At 45.1% G+C, this 18,858-nt stretch overlaps 1 protein-coding gene across 4 annotated transcripts in view; it reads right to left on the bottom strand.

Annotated features, from left to right (window-relative positions):
• The window catches only part of LOC143275872 (ATP-dependent RNA helicase A-like), a 58,984-nt gene that overhangs the window by 8,662 nt on the left and 31,464 nt on the right, over positions 1–18,858 (bottom strand). For all 4 annotated transcript variants that reach the window (XR_013053473.1, XR_013053474.1, XM_076580170.1 and 1 more), the window contains 10 exons: positions 14,358–14,461; positions 13,647–13,860; positions 12,504–12,598; positions 10,507–10,580; positions 7,694–7,846; positions 6,941–7,101; positions 4,447–4,558; positions 3,800–3,967; positions 1,932–2,115; positions 844–1,011 (listed from right to left, as the gene is read on the bottom strand). Coding sequence is in view for 2 of the 4 variants with exons in the window: in XM_076580170.1 (XP_076436285.1) it covers positions 844–1,011; positions 1,932–2,115; positions 3,800–3,967; positions 4,447–4,558; positions 6,941–7,101; positions 7,694–7,846; positions 10,507–10,580; positions 12,504–12,598; positions 13,647–13,860; positions 14,358–14,461 (1,433 nt within the window). In the remaining 2 variants the exon portion in view is untranslated. The remainder of the gene's footprint in view (positions 1–843; positions 1,012–1,931; positions 2,116–3,799; positions 3,968–4,446; positions 4,559–6,940; positions 7,102–7,693; positions 7,847–10,506; positions 10,581–12,503; positions 12,599–13,646; positions 13,861–14,357; positions 14,462–18,858) is intronic.

The following is an 18,858-nucleotide window of genomic DNA, read 5'->3' as shown; positions in this document are numbered from 1 at the left end:
AATGCACTATCGTTTAGAAGCGTCAGATTGACATGGATCTGCTCATGCACACACCAGGGTGTCAATGCACATTTGTTTTAATGTGTCAGAGTGACACAGCACACATCCGGATCTGCTCACTCACACAACAGGGTGTCAACACGCATTCATTTAAACACATCAGAGTGACACAGCACATATCTGGATCTGCTCACACACACACACATAGCAGTGTGTCAATGCACATTCATTTAAACACGTCAGTGACACAGCATACGTCTGGATCTGCTCACACAAACATACACACAAGTGTGTCAATGCACATTCGTTTAAATGTGTCAGAGTGACACAGCACATATCTGGATCTGCTCACACACACACCAGGGTGTCAACACATATTCTTTAAACGTGTCAGAGTGACACAGCACATACCTGGATCTGCTCACACGCACACACACACACCAGTGTGTCAGCACAGCGTGTACTTGGTTGACAAACACCAAGTTGCTATGACTTGCAAAATGCACACCGGCTTTCTAAAGTGCATTTATAAGTTTTGTTTTTCATCCGTGTGAGTAAGACATATGCATGCATGTGAGTGACTTGTGTGTAATCGCTTTGATGATGTCTCTCTCCACAAGATTCAACACAATATAAATCCTTATCATTATCATTCTCATTACAGCTGAACAAAGTGAAACACACCAACACCCAGAAACTAAAAAAAAAAAAAAAAAAACCCCAAAAAACCAAAAAAACCAACCACCTAGATAAACCAGTACAGCTGAACACACACACACACATGCACACGCACACGCACACACACACACACGCACACGCACACACACACACAGCCCAGCTGACCTTTTCCCCGAAGATGAAGAAGGGGGAGGGGAAGTGGATCTCAAAGTTGCTGCAGTTGACGGAGGACTTGTGAACCAGGGCCGCCTTTCCCTCCACCGTCAACACCTTGCGCTTCTCCTTGTGGTAACACACGTTGGGGTACAGCCCCAGACACAGCAACGTGATGGCCTGTATAAAAACAACTCATAATTATCATCTGCACTACTTCTCCTTGTGGTAACACACGTTGGGGTACAGCCCCAGACACAGCAACGTGATGGCCTGTATAAAAACAACTCATAATTATCATCTGCACTACTTCTCCTTGTGGTAACACACGTTGGGGTATAGCCCCAGACACAGCAACGTGATGGCCACCCCTTTACACACCCACCACTCCTGCAATACACACCCACCCACCAACCTACACACCAACACACACCAACTCTACATACACACCAACACTACAACACTACATACACACTAACACTACACACCCACCCACCAACCTACACACCAACACACACCAACTCTACATACACACTAACACTACACACACACACACATACACCAACCTACACACCAACCCTACATACACCAACACACCAACCCTACACACACACACCAACTATACATACACACCAACTCTACATACACACCAACACTACATACACACTAACACCACACACACACACACACACGCAAACTTACACACCAACACTACACACACACACACCAACCTACACACCAACCCTACATACACGGCAACACTACAAACACACACCAACCTACATACCAACCCTACATACACACCAACCCTACACACACACACCAACACACCCACCAACCCTACATACACACCCACACACCAACCCTACACACACACACACCAACACACCCACCAACCCTACATACACACCCACACACCAACCCTACACACACACTAACCCACACACCAACCCTACACACACACCCACACACCAACCCTACACACACACTAACACACCCACCAACCCTACATACACACCCACACACCAACCCTACACACACACACACCAACCCTACACACACACACACCCACCAACCCTACACACACACACACCCCTTACCACGTCCAGCCTGTTGTCGGGGCCGGTGAAGTTGAAGGGCTGGGGCAGGAGGCACTCCTCGGGGAAGCCCGTGTTGGTCAGGATGTCCCTCAGCTGGTTCTTCGCCTCGCACGTCATGCGCAGCGTCTGCATGTTCAGCGACTTCTGCTCGCAGAAGCGAGCCTCGCACTCCTCCCCTCCACACCTGTGCACCCCCCAAGCCCCCCCCCCCACCCGTAACAATGTTAAATAAAGGGGGAGTGAAGCAATGCTTTTCTTCAAATCTCACTCATATTTTTACAACTGTCTGTCATCTTTTGCACATTTCACAGTATCAGTATCAGTATCAGCATCAGTAGATCAAGGAGGCGTCACTGCGTTTGGTCAAATCCATATACGCTACACCACATCTGCCAAGCAGATGCCTGACCTGCAGCGTAACCCAACGTGCTTAGTCAGGCCTTGACAAAAAAAAAAAAAAAAAGAAAAGAAAAAAAAAAAGAAGATAAATACATAAAAATACTACTACTACTATCTAAAAGGTGCAAAATCTTGATTAAGTCAACTCTAGGCGTGCGCGCACACACACACATTTCACAAATATCTAAAACACAAACACACACATTCATTCATTTACCACTGCACTTGTGTCTTATAAACCTTAAGGTTTCACGACAATAAAATCTATTCTATTCTATCATATTCACACAGTGGAGTGGTGGCCTACTGATGCACCCAGCCAGGAAGCGAGTGTCTGAAGGTTTGAATCTCATCTACAGACCAGGAGTTTCACTCCATTCCCACCCCCAACTCCATCACACTGCACTGTCAGGGGTGGGTCTGGGTCTGGGTGGGCGCGAGTGTATCATATGGGACGATAAACCAAGGTCCCGTGTGCAGCATGCACTTGGTGCACTTTGAAGAACCAAAAGCCAGGAAGCGAGTGTCTGAGGGTTTGAATCTCATCTACAGACCAGGAGTTTCACTCCATTCCCACCCCCAACTCCATCACACTGCACTGTCAGTGGTGGTCTGGGTGGGCGCAAGTCTATCATGTGGAACAACAAACCAAGGCCCCGTGTGCAGCATGCACTTGGAAGAACCAAAAGCCAGGAAGCGAGTTTCTGAGGGTTTGAATCTCATCTACAGACCAGGAGTTTCACTCCAATCCCACCCCCAACTCCATCACACTGCACTGTCAGTGGTGGTCTGGGTGGGCGCGAGTCTATCATGTGGAACAACAAACCAAGGCCCCGTGTGCAGCATGCACTTGGAATAATCCAAAAGCCAGGAAGCGAGAGTCTGAGGGTTTGAATCTCATCTACAGACCAGGAGTTTCACTCCATTCCCACCCCCAACTCCATCACACTGCACTGTCAGTGGTGGTCTGGGTCTGGGTGGGCGCGAGTCTATCATATGGAACAACAAACCAAGGTCCCGTGTGCAGCATGCACTAGGTGCACTTTGAAGAACCAACAGCAACAAAAGGTTTGTCGCTGGCAAATTCTGAGGAAAATCCACTTTGATAGTAAAATAAATACACCCACGGACCGAAAAAAAAGGGAAAAACAACAACAAAAAAACAAAAGAAAAAAACAAAGGGGTGGTGCTGCTTTGTGAAAAAAATCCTCTACCTGGGGAGGGCAGCCCGAATTTCGTACACAGACATCTGTTGTGTCAAAAAGTAATACAATACCTCCTTTATAATAAGATTCAGGCTGGGGGAAAAAAAAAAGAAAAAAAGTATCATCATCCCTTTCGAAATCTGACCAGTTCCACTTGACATGGCAGTCGTATAATAATGTACTTGATCATGTAAGTAATCAGATAACAATTACGGAGGGGGACAGAACACTGGAATCTCCCCCCTCCAGTCCCCCCCGTCTCACCTGGCATCCTCCCACAGCTGAAAGGCGTTGAGCAGAGCCACATGGTCACTGTGGCGTGACCCGGCCAGTGACTTGTGCACCCAGCCCAGACGGCGCTGGTCTGTCGACGTCACAAAGGGCTCTGGGAACGTCGTGCTGGCTGCAATGGTGCACATCGCATCGCCGATGCTGTAGGAAAAAAAGAAAAAGAAATGAATAAAAGAGCCATGTATGAATATCAAATCATGTATAATTGTCAGTCAACTGCTGTCCCAACTATATGGGCTAGAATTTTATTACAGTGGAGAGTGTCTTGCCCAAGTTACATCCCCCCCCCCTCTCTTGGCCAACAGGGTTTTAGGACAGTCGGCGTTGGGATGGTTCCCAAAGGCCAACTAGCCCCCAAAGCTGCAGTACTAACAGCCAGAGCAATCTTGCCTCCTAATTTGAGAGTTATAGTCCTTCACAAAAGACTAAACAGTAAATGAATTCCCACTGCAGTGGAGAAAACCATAGACAATACTGCTGTTGGCACAACTGTAAGCTTATGTTAATATCTAATAATACACCATAAATGTATAACCATCTGTTGTGACAAAAAAGTAATACAATAATCGAAAGAGCCACTGGCATCCCCCTCCCCCTCACACACACACACAGCCACTCACTAGAAGACACAGCCATAGATGATCATCTTGCCCAGGTGGGGTTCGATGGGCATACGAGCCAGGATGCGACCAAGGGGCGTCAGTTCGTCGTTACTGTCCAGGGCGTGCATGGCTGCACAACACACACACATACACACCACGTGCAACACATCAGTAAATAATATCACACACACATACACACACCACGTGCAACACATCAGTAAATCATATCACACACACACACACACACCACGTGCAACACATCAGTAAATCATATCACACACACATACACACACCACGTGCAACAAATCAGTAAATCATATCACACACACACACACACACCACGTGCAACAAATCAGTAAATCATATCACACACACACACACACACCACGTGCAACAAATCAGTAAATCGTATCACACACACACACACCACGTGCAACACATCAGTAAATCATATCACACACACACACACACCATGTGCAACACATCAGTAAATCATATCACACACACACACACCACGTGCAACACATCAGTAAATCATATCACACACACACACACACCACGTGCAACACATCAGTAAATCATATCACACACACACACACACCCCAAGTGCAAAACATCAGTAAATCATATCACACACACACACACCACGTGCAACACATCAGTAAATCATATCACACACACACACACACACACCACGTGCAACACATCAGTAAATCATATCACACACACACACACACACACACCAAGTGCAAAACATCAGTAAATCATATCACACACACACACACACCACGTGCAACACATCAGTAAATCATATCACACACACACACACCACGTGCAACACATCAGTAAATCATATCACACACACACACACACCATGTGCAACACATCAGTAAATCATATCACACACACACACACACACACCAAGTGCAAAACATCAGTAAATCATATCACACACACACACACCACGTGCAAAACATCAGTAAATCATATCACACACACACACACCACGTGCAACACATCAGTAAATCATATCAATGCTACTATGTTCTAACGCCAACAACAAAATGAAAGCGAGCAAATGTAGATAAGAATGCTTTGCAGATTAGTAACAACAGTGATGTTTTATCCAAGAAAGCACACACGCATTGTACAGAACATGTCAGTTAACCATATCAATGTTATTATATCAATGTTTGTGGTGCTTCACTGGAAGCAGGCTGCTAAGAAGTACGTCTCCTTGTTTTTCACAGGTGCTGATTGTTCTGACTTACCTATTCAGCTAGAGTGGTACTGGGTGCTGTGTGAATGGGTCAGGATGCTAGAAAGTACATTTCCTTCAACTTTAAGTGATAACGATTTCATCATTCTTCTTCTTCTGCGTTCACTCGTATGCACACGAGTGGGCTTTAACGTGTATGACCGTTTTTACCCCGCCATGTAGGCAGCCATACTCCATTTTCAGGGGTGTGCACGCTGGGTATGTTCTTGTTTCCATAACCCACCGAACGCTGACATGGATTACAGGATCTTTAACGTGCGTATTTGATCTTCTGCTTGCATATACACACGAAGGGGGTTCAGGCACTAGTATGTCTGCACATATGTTGACCTGGGAGATCGTAAAAATCTCCACCCTTTACCCACCAGGCGCCGTCACCGTGATTCGAACCCGGGACCCTCAGATTGACAGTCCAACGCTTTAACCACTCGGCTACTGCGCCCGTTGATTTCATCCTTCAATATGTGTAATGTGCTGGTGTGGTTGCACATAATCAAAGGTGGCCGTCAGCAGGGTATAGGTACTCTACTGTACTGTACAGGTACAGGCACTGACAACAGAAACCGGAGCAACCACAGGACCCGAAAGGCAAACACACATGCACGAGAGGAAAGCGAGGAGGAGTAAGAAAAAAGTGAGATGATGCCGGAACCAACCCCCATACTCACCATGTCACTATCAAATCAATGCTCAATTAGACCTCTTCTTTTTCTTCTTCTTCTGCGTTCACTCGTATCCACACGAGTGGGCTTTTACGTGTATGACCGTTTTTACCCTGCCATGTAGGCAGCCATACTCCGTTTTCGGGGGTGTGCATGCTGGGTATGTTTTTGTTTCCATAACCCACCGAACGCTGACATGGATTACAGGATCTTTAATGTGCGTATTTGATCTTCTGCTTGTATATACACACGAAGGGGGTTCAGGCACTAGTATGTCTGCACATATGTTGACCTGGGAGATCGTAAAAATCTCCACCCTTTACCCACCAGGCGCCGTCACCGTGATTCGAACCCGGGACCCTCAGATTGACAGTCCAATGCTTTAACCACTCGGCTATTGCGCCCGTTGCTCAATTAGACCGAATGGGCGAAATATAAATTTTGATCAACTGCATGCCAATGCAAATTTTAAGACAGAGCAGAGGGATATTTATGTTTGATAAAACATAGCTGTGTGACAAAGTCTGTCAGCAGAGGCCAACAGATGTACAACAGTAGCACACCCCCTAACCTCGAAGCGTGGCCTCAGCCTCCACCACGGCATCAATGGGCGGAGGCTCCACGGCCTTGGCCAGGAAGCCGGAGATGGGCCCCAGCCGGAGCAGCTTGATGGACAGCGCCAGTTCGTGCAGCGGGGTGCGGAAAATCTCCGGGGTGGTGTGCTGGTCCAGCCTGACTCACACACACACACACACACACACACACACAGAGCAGATTCATGCATTATCGAACAGGATAAAGCTGAACGTTTTTATAACAAAGTTCAGCAAAGATGTTAAACGCATAGGTGGAGAACCTATTTCTAGCAAACATGAAATATTTGGATGCCAAGGGTCTAAAACCGTTTTTACCAAACTTTTCGGAAAATTCTAGTGAATGTATTTTGGACAATTTCAAGATGTTATTTGTTATTGCATAAAATATATCTTATTTTGTTTTGTTTGACTGGTTAATGTATTTTGATTATTAACATATGAATAAACATTTTAAAATATATCTTATTTTGTTTTGTTTGACGGGTTAATGTATTTTGATTATTAACAAATGAATAAACATTTTAAAATATATCTTATTTTTTGTTTTGTTTGACTGGTTAATGTATTCTGATTATTAACATATGAATAAACATTTTAAAATATATCTTCATGGTGCACCTGATCAAGGTACCCACGTGTTTACAACCAGCCTGTAACTGCACAAAGGAACTTCCATGTGGATTCATGAAGTGCTTCTGATTTGCTCTCATTCCGCTTTGACAACTTACTTCTGGAAGCGAGCGCGGCTGCAGAGGTGGAAGGCGAAGCCCGGTCTGACACGGCCGGCCCGCCCCCTGCGCTGCTCCAGGTTGGTCTTGGAGGCCCACACTGTGGCGTAGTTGGTCATGTTGTTGTGGGAGGTGAACAGCTTCATCTTGGCTCTGACAACACAGCAACAGTGTTTACACATTGGCTCTGACAACACAGCAACAGTGTTTACACATTGGCTCTGACAACACAGCAACAGTGTTTACACATTGGCTCTGACAACACAGCAACAGTGTTTACACATTGGCTCTGACAACACAACAACAGTGTTTACACATTGGCTCTGACAACACAGCAACAGTGTTTACACATTGGCTCTGACAACACAACAACAGTGTTTACACATTGGCTCTGACAACACAGCAACAGTGTTTACACATTACATTGGCTCTGACAACACAGCAACAGTGTTTACACACTGGCTCTGACAACACAGCAACAGTGTTTACACACTGGCTCTGACAGCACAGCAACAGTGTTTACACATTGGCTCTGACAACACAGCAACAGTGTTTACACACTTGCTCTGACAGCACAGCAACAGTGTTTACACATTGGCTCTGACAGCACAGCAACAGTGTTTACACAATGGCTCTGACAACACAGCAACAGTGTTTACACACTTGCTCTGACAGCACAGCAACAGTGTTTACACATTGGCTCTGACAGCACAGCAACAGTGTTTACACATTGGCTCTGACAACACAGCAACAGTGTTTACACATTGGCTCTGACAACACAGCAACAGTGTTTACACACTTGCTCTGACAGCACAGCAACAGTGTTTACACATTGGCTCTGACAACACAGCAACAGTGTTTACACAATGGCTCTGACAACACAGCAACAGTGTTTACACATTGGCTCTGACAACACAGCAACAACAGTGTTTACACACTGGCTCTGACAACACAGCAACAGTGTTTACACACTGGCTCTGACAACACAGCAACAGTGTTTACACACTGGCTCTGACAACACAGCAACAGTGTTTACACATTGGCTCTGACAGCACAGCAACAGTGTTTACACATTGGCTCTGACAACACAGCAACAGTGTTTACACATTGGCTCTGACAACACAGCAACAGTGTTTACACACTGGCTCTGACAACACAGCAACAGTGTTTACACATTGGCTCTGACAACACAGCAACAGTGTTTACACACTGGCTCTGACAACACAGCAACAGTGTTTACACACTGGCTCTGACAACACAGCAACAGTGTTTACATTTATTATCAACAATAATATCATATTGTACTTATACTGTGCAAGCTCCCCATGTAATAGGCTCCAAGCGCCTCACATGAAACAGTACATATACAATAGTGCATTATACCACACAAGAGCACATAGAAGCGGAAAAACAATATCTGTATCCACCAAAATGGAGATAGGAATAATCGCAAAGGAAAAAAGGCACGAAATGCACCCTACGCACATGTACGCGTACGTGCAAACGCACATGCCTGCACACACACACACACAGAGCAAACACCAACCCACAAGCACACACACACCACAGGAATACTCCAATGGATTCTGGCAAAAAAAAAAGCATCAGAGTTTATGTTTCTGTTCCACTGTATGAAAGCATGTGGACTGATGTATAAATGCTGCACCAGATCTGCTATGAAAAAACACACACACAAAAAAAAAAACAGAAAAAAAAGGAGCAGATGCCTGACCTCAGCATACAACCCAACGCATTGATCAGGCCTTGAGAGCCCACCCTAGGTTTGGGCAAAAGATTAACATAAAATGAAATAAGATTATCAAACAAAATGAACAAATGAACAAATATATCAAAATATAATAAAATGAAAGGTGTATAGAGGGGAAAATGATAATCATAACAGTGGTGCATTCGTACCTGTAGTGCTTTTAAGCCTCCCAAAGCACTTTACGAAACACATCAGTCAGAAACAAGGCACACAAGAACACACACACATTTGGAAAACCTGTAGAATACAGACATGGAATGGGGAGCCATAATTATACAGAGACTGCGTGAAAAGGACTGTTTTTAGATTTGTCTCCGAAAGATGTGAGAGAGGGACTGTGAGGGACTGAAGAAGGCAGTGAATTCAAGGTTTGTACAGCTGAAGAACTAACACAACACGCCGACAGCAGGGTAACAATGGGTATGGGTAGATATCATGTACTTATGATACAGACACAAAGTCACACATGATGGCCACACACACTGAAATGGACACGCTGCTGCACATGCACACAAATATGCACAAACATACAATGCAATAAATATGCAGACACTCAGACATACACACACACACACACAGATAATTCAACACGTACACAAATGAACACCACAAACTCAAAAATGCACATTGGTATATAGTCTCTCTTTCTCTCTCTCTCTACCTCTCTCTCTCTCACACACACACAATGCAACACACATACAAAGAACCATGAACCACTACCTCCTACACACACACTGATACACAATCTTTCTGTTTGTCTCTTACACACAAACACACAAAGAAACCCAGACACACACCACAAACGCACACACTGATACACAAATGATCTTTCTCTCTCTCACAAACACACACACATGCGAATGCACATACACCCAAATGCTGGTACATCCACACACACACACACATGTACAATGCAACACAAACACACACCACTAACTGACAAGCTCATGCACAGATTCTCTTTCACAAACACAAGCAAACGCCCACACCCACCCACACAAGCGGTGTATCCACACACACACACACACAATGAAAATCCCCTTACTTGCAAGAGTCAATGACGTAAACAACATCGTTGATGGTCACACTGGTCTCAGCAATGTTGGTGGACAGAATGATCTGAAAAAACAAACATACACTTGCAAGTTGTTGTTTTTTCTATTTACATCTGCAATGTTTTTTCTGTTTCTTTCTTTTTCTTTTTTTCTTTTTTTTTTTTTTAGCTTTCTATATATCCCCAAGGCAGTTGTTCTCAACAACTAATTTTTACCAGCAATGGTCGGAAGAAAGAAAAAGTTCATTTACTTGATCCTAGCAATGATGTTTAAAAAGCTTGTCATATGTACTGACAGTTTCAGTTTCAGTTTCACTTTCTCAAGGAGGCGTCACTGCGTTCGGACAAATCCATACACGCTACACCACATCTGTTGAGCAGATGCCTGACCAGCAGCATAACCCAATGTGCTTAGTCAGGCCTTGAGTGCATGTTTACATATTTGTGTACCTATGAAAGGGGATTTCATTTTACGTAATTTCGCCAGAGGACAACACTCTCGTTGCCATGGGTTCTTTTTCAGTGCGCCAAGTGCGTGCTGCACACGGTACCTCGGTTTATCGTCTCATCCGAAAGACTAGACGCTCAGTTTGATTTTCCAGTCAAACTTAGGAGAAAGGGCGAGAGCGGGATTCGAACCCACACCCTCACGGACTCTCTGTATTGGCAGCTGAGCGTCTTAACCATTCTGCCACCTTCCTCCTACTGACATGTGAGACAGTATGTAAATGACCGATGCCAACATTCTGTTTGATTTTAAAGCATCTAAAAATTACCAATGGGTACAGTTGTGCAAACTGTAATCCCTGCATTTACTGAAAGGGTAAAACCATTTCATAGATTGCAGCCTAAACTCTCTTCTGAACATTCCTAATCTGATCAAGTTAAAAAAAATGGACCAGGAAATGTAAATCTTTAAAAAGTTCTGAAACTGACAGTGTGGCACTGCAATGATGTAATGAGCTAATAATACCACTGCTGACCTCTGCACTGTTGAAAGTGTCAAATCACAACAGATTCCTCTGCTGCGTGTGTGTGTGAGTGACAAGCCAGCTTTTGACCCATCTGTCTGACGGGCGCAGTAGCCGAGTGGTTAAAGCGTTGGACTTTCAATCTGAGGGTCCCGGGTTCCAATCACCGTGACGGCGCCTGGTGGGTAAAGGGTGGAGACTTTTACGATCTCCCAGTCAACATATGTGCAGACCTGCTAGTGCCTGAACCCCCTTCGTGTGTATACGCAAGCAAAACATCAAATACGCACGTTAAAGATCCTGTAATCCATGTCAGCGTTCGGTGGGTTATGGAAACAAGAACATACCCAGCATGCACACCCCCGAAAGCGGAGTATGGCTGCCTACATGGCGGGGTAAAAACGGTCATGCACGTAAAAGCCCACTCGTGTACATGCGAGTGAACGTGGGAGTTGCAGCCCACGAATGCAGAAGAAGAAGAAGAAGACCCATCTGTCTGCATTCCACTGATGTCAGACAGCACTGCCCACATGTACTTCATGCTTCTTAGAAATCACAAAGCAGAGAAGCTTAACTCTTTCGCCACCATGGGCAACTTTAGTTGACAAGATAATGCACCGCCACAGGCAACTTAAGTTGACATCGCGGGGTCATGATAACGAGATCATTTATCACAAAGCTTGACAGCTGCAGCCAGTTTTCCGCCAATAGAACAATGGCTAACCTCTGCCCCCTGACCAAGTCTGAAGTGAAAAAAATCCACTGTGCTGTTTTGACACGAACCAAAGCCTGTGACTGAGAGCGCTGTATCTAAAACATCTGGCGCTGCAGAGCGTTTTTCACACAGAGAATTGGCTGTGAAAGATTTAAACACTGTGTTAACAACTGCAGCACACAGTGCACAGGGAGCTGTCAATGTTTGGCTGCAAGATGGCCACACACCAGAGGAGATCCTGCACTGCTGCTGAGTCACTTCAACCAACACAAGACAACAACAGCAACTTGCTGGGCCTTTACCTTGGTGACGCCCTCGGGCACGGGTTCAAACACCTTGCGTTGCTCCTCCCGGGGGATCTGGGAGTGGAGGGGCAGGACGCGGTACTTGCTGTTCCCTGCAACACACACACACACACACACAGGCACACACATCAACAAACATTGTGTTTCAGCAGTGCGCACTGACAGATTTCCAAGTCAGGAACTCTCAAGCAAAGGCACAGCCGACACACATAATTCGCTACTTTTATTTGGTACTGTATTTGGTATCAATGGAAAGAGCAAACCTTAAGCTGACTGTTAATAAAATGTTTGAATAATCAACTGAAGCACTTCACTGAGAGAGATAATTAAACCAACAATATGTCCCCACGACCTCTGTCCCCATGACCCCCTGTCCCCACATACTCTCAAACACATGATTAGTTCTAAACGTTAAAAAAAAAACACAAAAAAACACACACATCTGATCTGCTCTAAACATTCAAAGACACACACACAAATGGCTCTAAATGTTAAAAATACACACACGATTTACTCTAAATGTTCAAAGATATATGCACGATTCGCTCTAAACATTCAAAACTACACACATGATTCACTCATAAAGTTAAAAGATAAGCACATGATTTTGTCTAAACATTAAAAAAAAATATACATAAACTTCGCTCAAAATGTTCAATGATAGAAACAAGATTCACGCTAAATGTTAAAAGATACACACACGATTCACTCTAAAGAACACACACACGATTCACTCTTTAAAAGACACACACGCGATTCACTCTTTAAAAGAACATTCAATGGTGCACACACACACACACAATTCACTCTAAACGTTCAAACATACACAAACAATTTGCTCAAAAACGTTCAAAGATACACACTCTTATTGTTTCCCGTTTTAGGACCTATTTTAAAGACTTACCCACCCGCAGCATGTATGAGGACTATGACACTCGTATATTACACACTGGTATAATATCATTTCAACACTTTCACCCCTTTTCCACACTCGGTAGAAGGGTAACACAGCAAGCAACAATTAGAAGAAAAAGACAAGTGAACCATAACACACACACAGAATCTCATACACACACATGCAGACATACACACATCCACATCGCAAACACCCCCCCCCCCAGCCCACCCACCCCCACTCACCAAACTCAGGGGACATCTGCAGGTGGCGGTGCAGCATGAAGATGAGGTTCCAGCCGGGCAGGAAGACCAGCACCGCCCCGGGGATACCCAGCCCTTGGATGTAGCGCAGCAACGCCTCGATCAGTTCGAAGGACAGCTCTTTCTCCGGCAGCATGCCCATGGCCGTCTTGGTGGCTTCGTTGTAGCCCTGTCCTATCATCTTGTTGCAGTTCTCCTGGGGAGGGGGGTACACAAAAACAAGTCACATACAGTAATGCTGTTATGCTTTTTATTTCAAGTACCTTTCTTGTTATCAGATTCAGGTTAACAAACTAAAAAAAAAAATATATATATATATTTACATATATGTACAAATGTCTATGTATATATATATATATATAGATAGATAGATAGATATGCAAGCATGCATGCATGTGTGTGCATGCGTGTGTGTGTGTGTACTCATGTGCATGCATACCTGTGCATGCGTGCACACACACACACACGTGTGCGTGTGTACATGAAATGTGGCTCGTGCACTAACGCTGATCTGAACATGCACATAACTCAACCGACACTCCAATATATTTCACGGGTATAAATGAAACATTCTAAGTATCTGATCAGCTGATGTTCTTGGCAACAACTCCAAAAGAAAAAAAAAACAAACCCACCCCAGCTATTCCTCACCTCATCCCCCCCCCTCCACCCTCTCCCACCACCTCTTCTCACCTCTTGCTCGTCATCATCCACCCCCTCGTCTCGTGATTTCTTTTTGCGGTCGTTGGGCAGGGGAACGAAGTTCAGCATCTGTATGCAGTCTTCCAGGTAGTACTCTGCACGACACAATCAACAACCATAAATGATAGCAACGCTGATCAACTGTTCATTCTTAAGGTCAATTACTGCTCAAGGACAATGACAACAACAAGAACAACACATTCATTAACCTTAAGATCAAATAATTACTGCAGAAGAATATTTAACGATAATGATATTCACACACTGATGATTATTCTCAAGATCATTTATTGTCACAGGATACATGTAGGTAACAATAGATAGCACCATCAATCATTCTAAAATATTTACTGCAAAACAGAAAAAAATGTATATTCCAGCCATTCAATGTGTATTACTCTTTCCCTTTCATTTTTATTGTGAAAAAAACAACAACAACAAAAAACAAAAAAAAACCCACCTCCAAACAACCCCCCCCCCCCCCCCCCCCCCCCCCCCCCCCAAAACCAACAACTTTTTTTTTATATCAGATTTTTCTAAAGATGCAGTCAATTCTTCAAAAAAAACAACAACAACAACAACCCCCCCCCCCCCCCCGCCCCCCCCCCCCCCCCCAAAAAAAACAACCTTTGAAACTGTGGAATGTAAAAACTATTTTGTCTACAAAAACACTCATACATACTCATCCACTCGCACATCTCTGTCAGCAATGAAATTACTTCTATTTACATTGAATTGCGTTCATTTCATAATGCCCAAAGTGTTGCGTAATTCATGTGTGTAGGTGTCACGTTGTGGTGACTTAGGAAGGAGGATTTGCTTCCTGGGTTCTGGAAGAGGCTGATGTGTGTGTTTGGAAGTGTAAATGTTATTTTTCTTCAAAAAGTTTTCAGTTTGTTTATTGAAAAAAAACAACCCCAAAACCCTCATCATTGTTAACCTTTGAGACAGCATTATTTTAGCATAAATATGTTGGATTTTTTTTTCCTGTTCATCAGCGATATATAAATATTGACAACATCCTCTCCTTGTCTCACACATCTTCCCAGCTCTTTTTTTTTTCCCTCTCTTCCATTTCATTTAATCTAACCTCGTATAGGTACTGCTGGTTCTGTGTGGTGTGTGTGTGCGCACAGATGTGCGAGAGTGTGTGTGTGAGAGACGGAGAAAGAGAGAGAGAGAGAGAGGGGGTGGGGGGGGTGGGGGAGAAAATAAGGAGTGGGAGGGAGAATGGGAGAGAGAGAGAGAGAGAGAGAGAGAGAGAGAGAGAGAGAGAGAGAGAGAGAGAGAGTGCATGTATACATTTGTGAGTATGTAAATGTCATCACGCGCACTGGCATATTATTGTTCATTCCGCGTAAAGGAAATTTTCTATCTAAAATTACGTTTAAATAACATACTTACCGTGACCCAACTAGTGCAGACTCCGGCAGGGGTCTGACATTCCTGTCCTGTGCAAACTATCCGCCCATGCGGAGCAGACGAAACTACGGCCGATAACCTCCCGGAAGTAGGTAACCTCCCCTTTGTCCCGCTGGTTATCGCCCTCTTTTGACGGCAATATGCCATCACCAGCGCAGCAAGCAGGAAGAACAGGAAGCGGGGAGGACGGGAGGGTCTTAAATTTGGGTCACGGTAAGTATGTTATTTAAACGTAATTTTAGATAGAAAATTTCCTTTTAATTACACATACTTAACCGTGACCCAACTAGTGCAGAATAGCGCGACAAGGTGGAGGGCTCGCCTGTTCTACTGTCTGTGAGCTGTGATGGTCTGTTGTGCAGCTACCACAGAAGCGATGGCTCTTGCGCCATCAACCCGCAGGCGTGCGACATCTCTCTGGTAGAAGTCGATGAGCCATTATCCCTAAGGTGATAGGTGTCCCTCAAGTAGAATTTGGCGAAAGTAGAGTGTACTGTGTCGCCTAAGGACATTAGTGCGGGTAAAGAAGACAGAGGTCCACAGCTGTATTGTGGGGGAGGTCTGTGGACCACAGCTGAGCGGATGAGCGCGGATGAGCGTCAATGCAAGGAGGTGCGCATGTGGTTTGATCTGATGATTCCACAACGGATGTGGGCCGATAGTGGAAGTGGTTTTTGTGTTTGAAGGAAACTGTGGCACGAGACAGAGGTAGGTCACCGTGTTGGGTCTGCCTCAGGCATGACAGCCAGATCTGTGGAGCTCCTCCATGCGAGCTGACAGGCGATGGGCACTCCCCCCCCCTTTTTTGACGTTGTCAAAAAATGACAGCACTGGTATGTTGCCTATGCATAGGATGGCAGACATTTGGCAACAAAAGACTTGATGTCCCTGGTGTCTCTGGGACAGGGTTGTGTAATTGCCCAGGTAGGTACCATCACGAAGGGGCATACGGAAGGCTTGGTGGCTTCTCTGCCTGAGTGTGGCCTGTTGGAGTAACCTGCAGAAAGTTGTCGGCAGTCAATGGCTGGGTTGGATCAGGCTGTGGAAGTGCATTTCATGTGCCCACAGGTCACTGAGTCTCATTCAGTGGTGGAATTCCCAAATGGAAGAGGGTTTCCATGGGGAAAATTTTTGCTGAAGGTTCTTTAGTGAGAAAGGGGACCGGATCCATGACAGGCCTCTGGCTGTGTGTGCTGCGCACTGAGTCTGGGATGGAGCGGGGCGGGGCAGGGAGGTAAGTGGCTCAAGATGTGTTGTACTGGCTATTGACATCAAGGCACTGATCTGACATACGTTTTTAGTATGGCCAACTGCAAGGTGAGAGCTGTATTATCAGTGGTTTCTTAATTGCAAAGGGAAATCATTTGCAGCTTAGTCTTTCATGAATGACTATGTCTCTCAGACAAGAAGTCAAATTGCACTGGGACTTAGTGCTGTAGCCTTAGGCCTAAGTAGCCTTTGGGAACCTTCCCAATGAGTCCTAAGGCCCTCTTGATTGAGGGACCGGGGATGCAACTTGGGCAAAACACTCTCTACTATAAATTGTATAATCGAATTCCAGCCCGAATAGACTGGACAGCACATGCCTCCTCTGCTGTTCTGATGGAGACTGTCGTACTCGACTGATTATCATGTACTGTTCCTAGGAGGACACCAATCAGCATGGGTAAATCAGGAAAAAGCTGCTGTGTGCTTCAGGGACGAAGGTGTTCACCATGCAGATTCTGTTGCAATGTAAGGAAGCCGGAAAGAGTTGACGGGGTCTTGTGGTGCAACCGTGTGTCAGAAAGACATGGTGCTTGCTTCCGAAGTGACAACAAAGTCATCCTCTGACAGGCCCTTGACCGAAGGCTGGGGCTCCATGATGGGATAGCCTGCCTAGGCTAGAAACCTCTGGAAGTGTCTCATTGGAAAGACAGTGCTTGAGGAGGAATGGCCATCTGTAACCACAGCAGTGGTTGTGTGTAGAGGCCGAAAGGATCGGGCAGGGAAGACTAAGTGCAGAAAGTGCTTTCAAACGCCAATTGTTTGAGACGTTGATGCTGGATTTGTGTTCAAGCAAGGTGATGGGGTGAACTGATGTGCTTGAATGCAGCATCTGCCGTGCTGGTATGAGTGGGCAGAAAGGTACACCCCTGTGGCTAATGGATGGTTCGTTGTGCTTTGTGGGACGCATCCGTCCTCGTCAATATGCCTTTCTCCCAAATGTAGAGGAAAACAATTATGACCCAGGCCTTCTGCTACTAGAGAGGAGTAGAAGAGATGGGCTGAGGGTGATTGTCTCCTGCCCCGTGGGCAGTTTTTGGGTCCGCTAAAACTTTTAAGGCAAGATAGACACCTCTTCATGGGAAGGCTGGCTAGGATGTAGGGCCTGTGTGGAGCTTTTGTCACAATCACAGTGGTGCAAACCAAGGGTTGTTGTAGGCAAGGGGAGAAAGAAGGGATGCCTTACAAACTTGGAAGGAATGAAAGGCATGTGTGTCCAGAGTGGCATCTCTAAGTTGGACTGCCTCATCCTTCCTTGTGCATCTCCAGCCTTATGGGTGATTGTTGCAGGCAAATGAGTTGGGTTGCCTTGTCCGTCCTTGCACCAAGAGAGGCATTCTTAGCCCTGTGGGTGTGAAGGGGGTATGTGTGGATCCCTAAGGACCAGCCACTACTGAAATGTGAAGGAGCATACATTCAGGCGTGACTGAGGCTATTATTATTTTATTTTATTTTTGTGAGTGCAGTCGTCCTCCAAAAGCAAGGTAGGGATGAATTTATGAAAATGAATACATATATGTGCCAAGGGAATAAAAACTTCCATCAGCTCAAGTGATGATGTCAGAAGTATGCCAATGACAAGAGATCGAGACACAAGAAATAAGCGGCTGTATAAGCATACGTGTAGCGTGCACCGATATACCCAAGTAAGTGGGTAAGTGTGCATAATCATCAATGGAAAGGAATCTGTCCATGCACCTACATATGAGATGTACACACGCATATGAATAAAGTGCCAGTACGTAGAGGCAGAGAGTTCTGGGCATTGTGAACAGAAGGCCGCAAATGCAAGTGTGCCTATATT

Source organism: Babylonia areolata, chromosome 31 (genome assembly GCF_041734735.1).
Source record: "Babylonia areolata isolate BAREFJ2019XMU chromosome 31, ASM4173473v1, whole genome shotgun sequence".
In the NCBI taxonomy this organism is placed as follows: Eukaryota; Metazoa; Mollusca; class Gastropoda; order Neogastropoda; family Buccinidae; genus Babylonia; species Babylonia areolata.
Note: the sequence above shows the minus strand (reverse complement) of the source record. Positions and strands in the feature narration are given on the sequence as shown.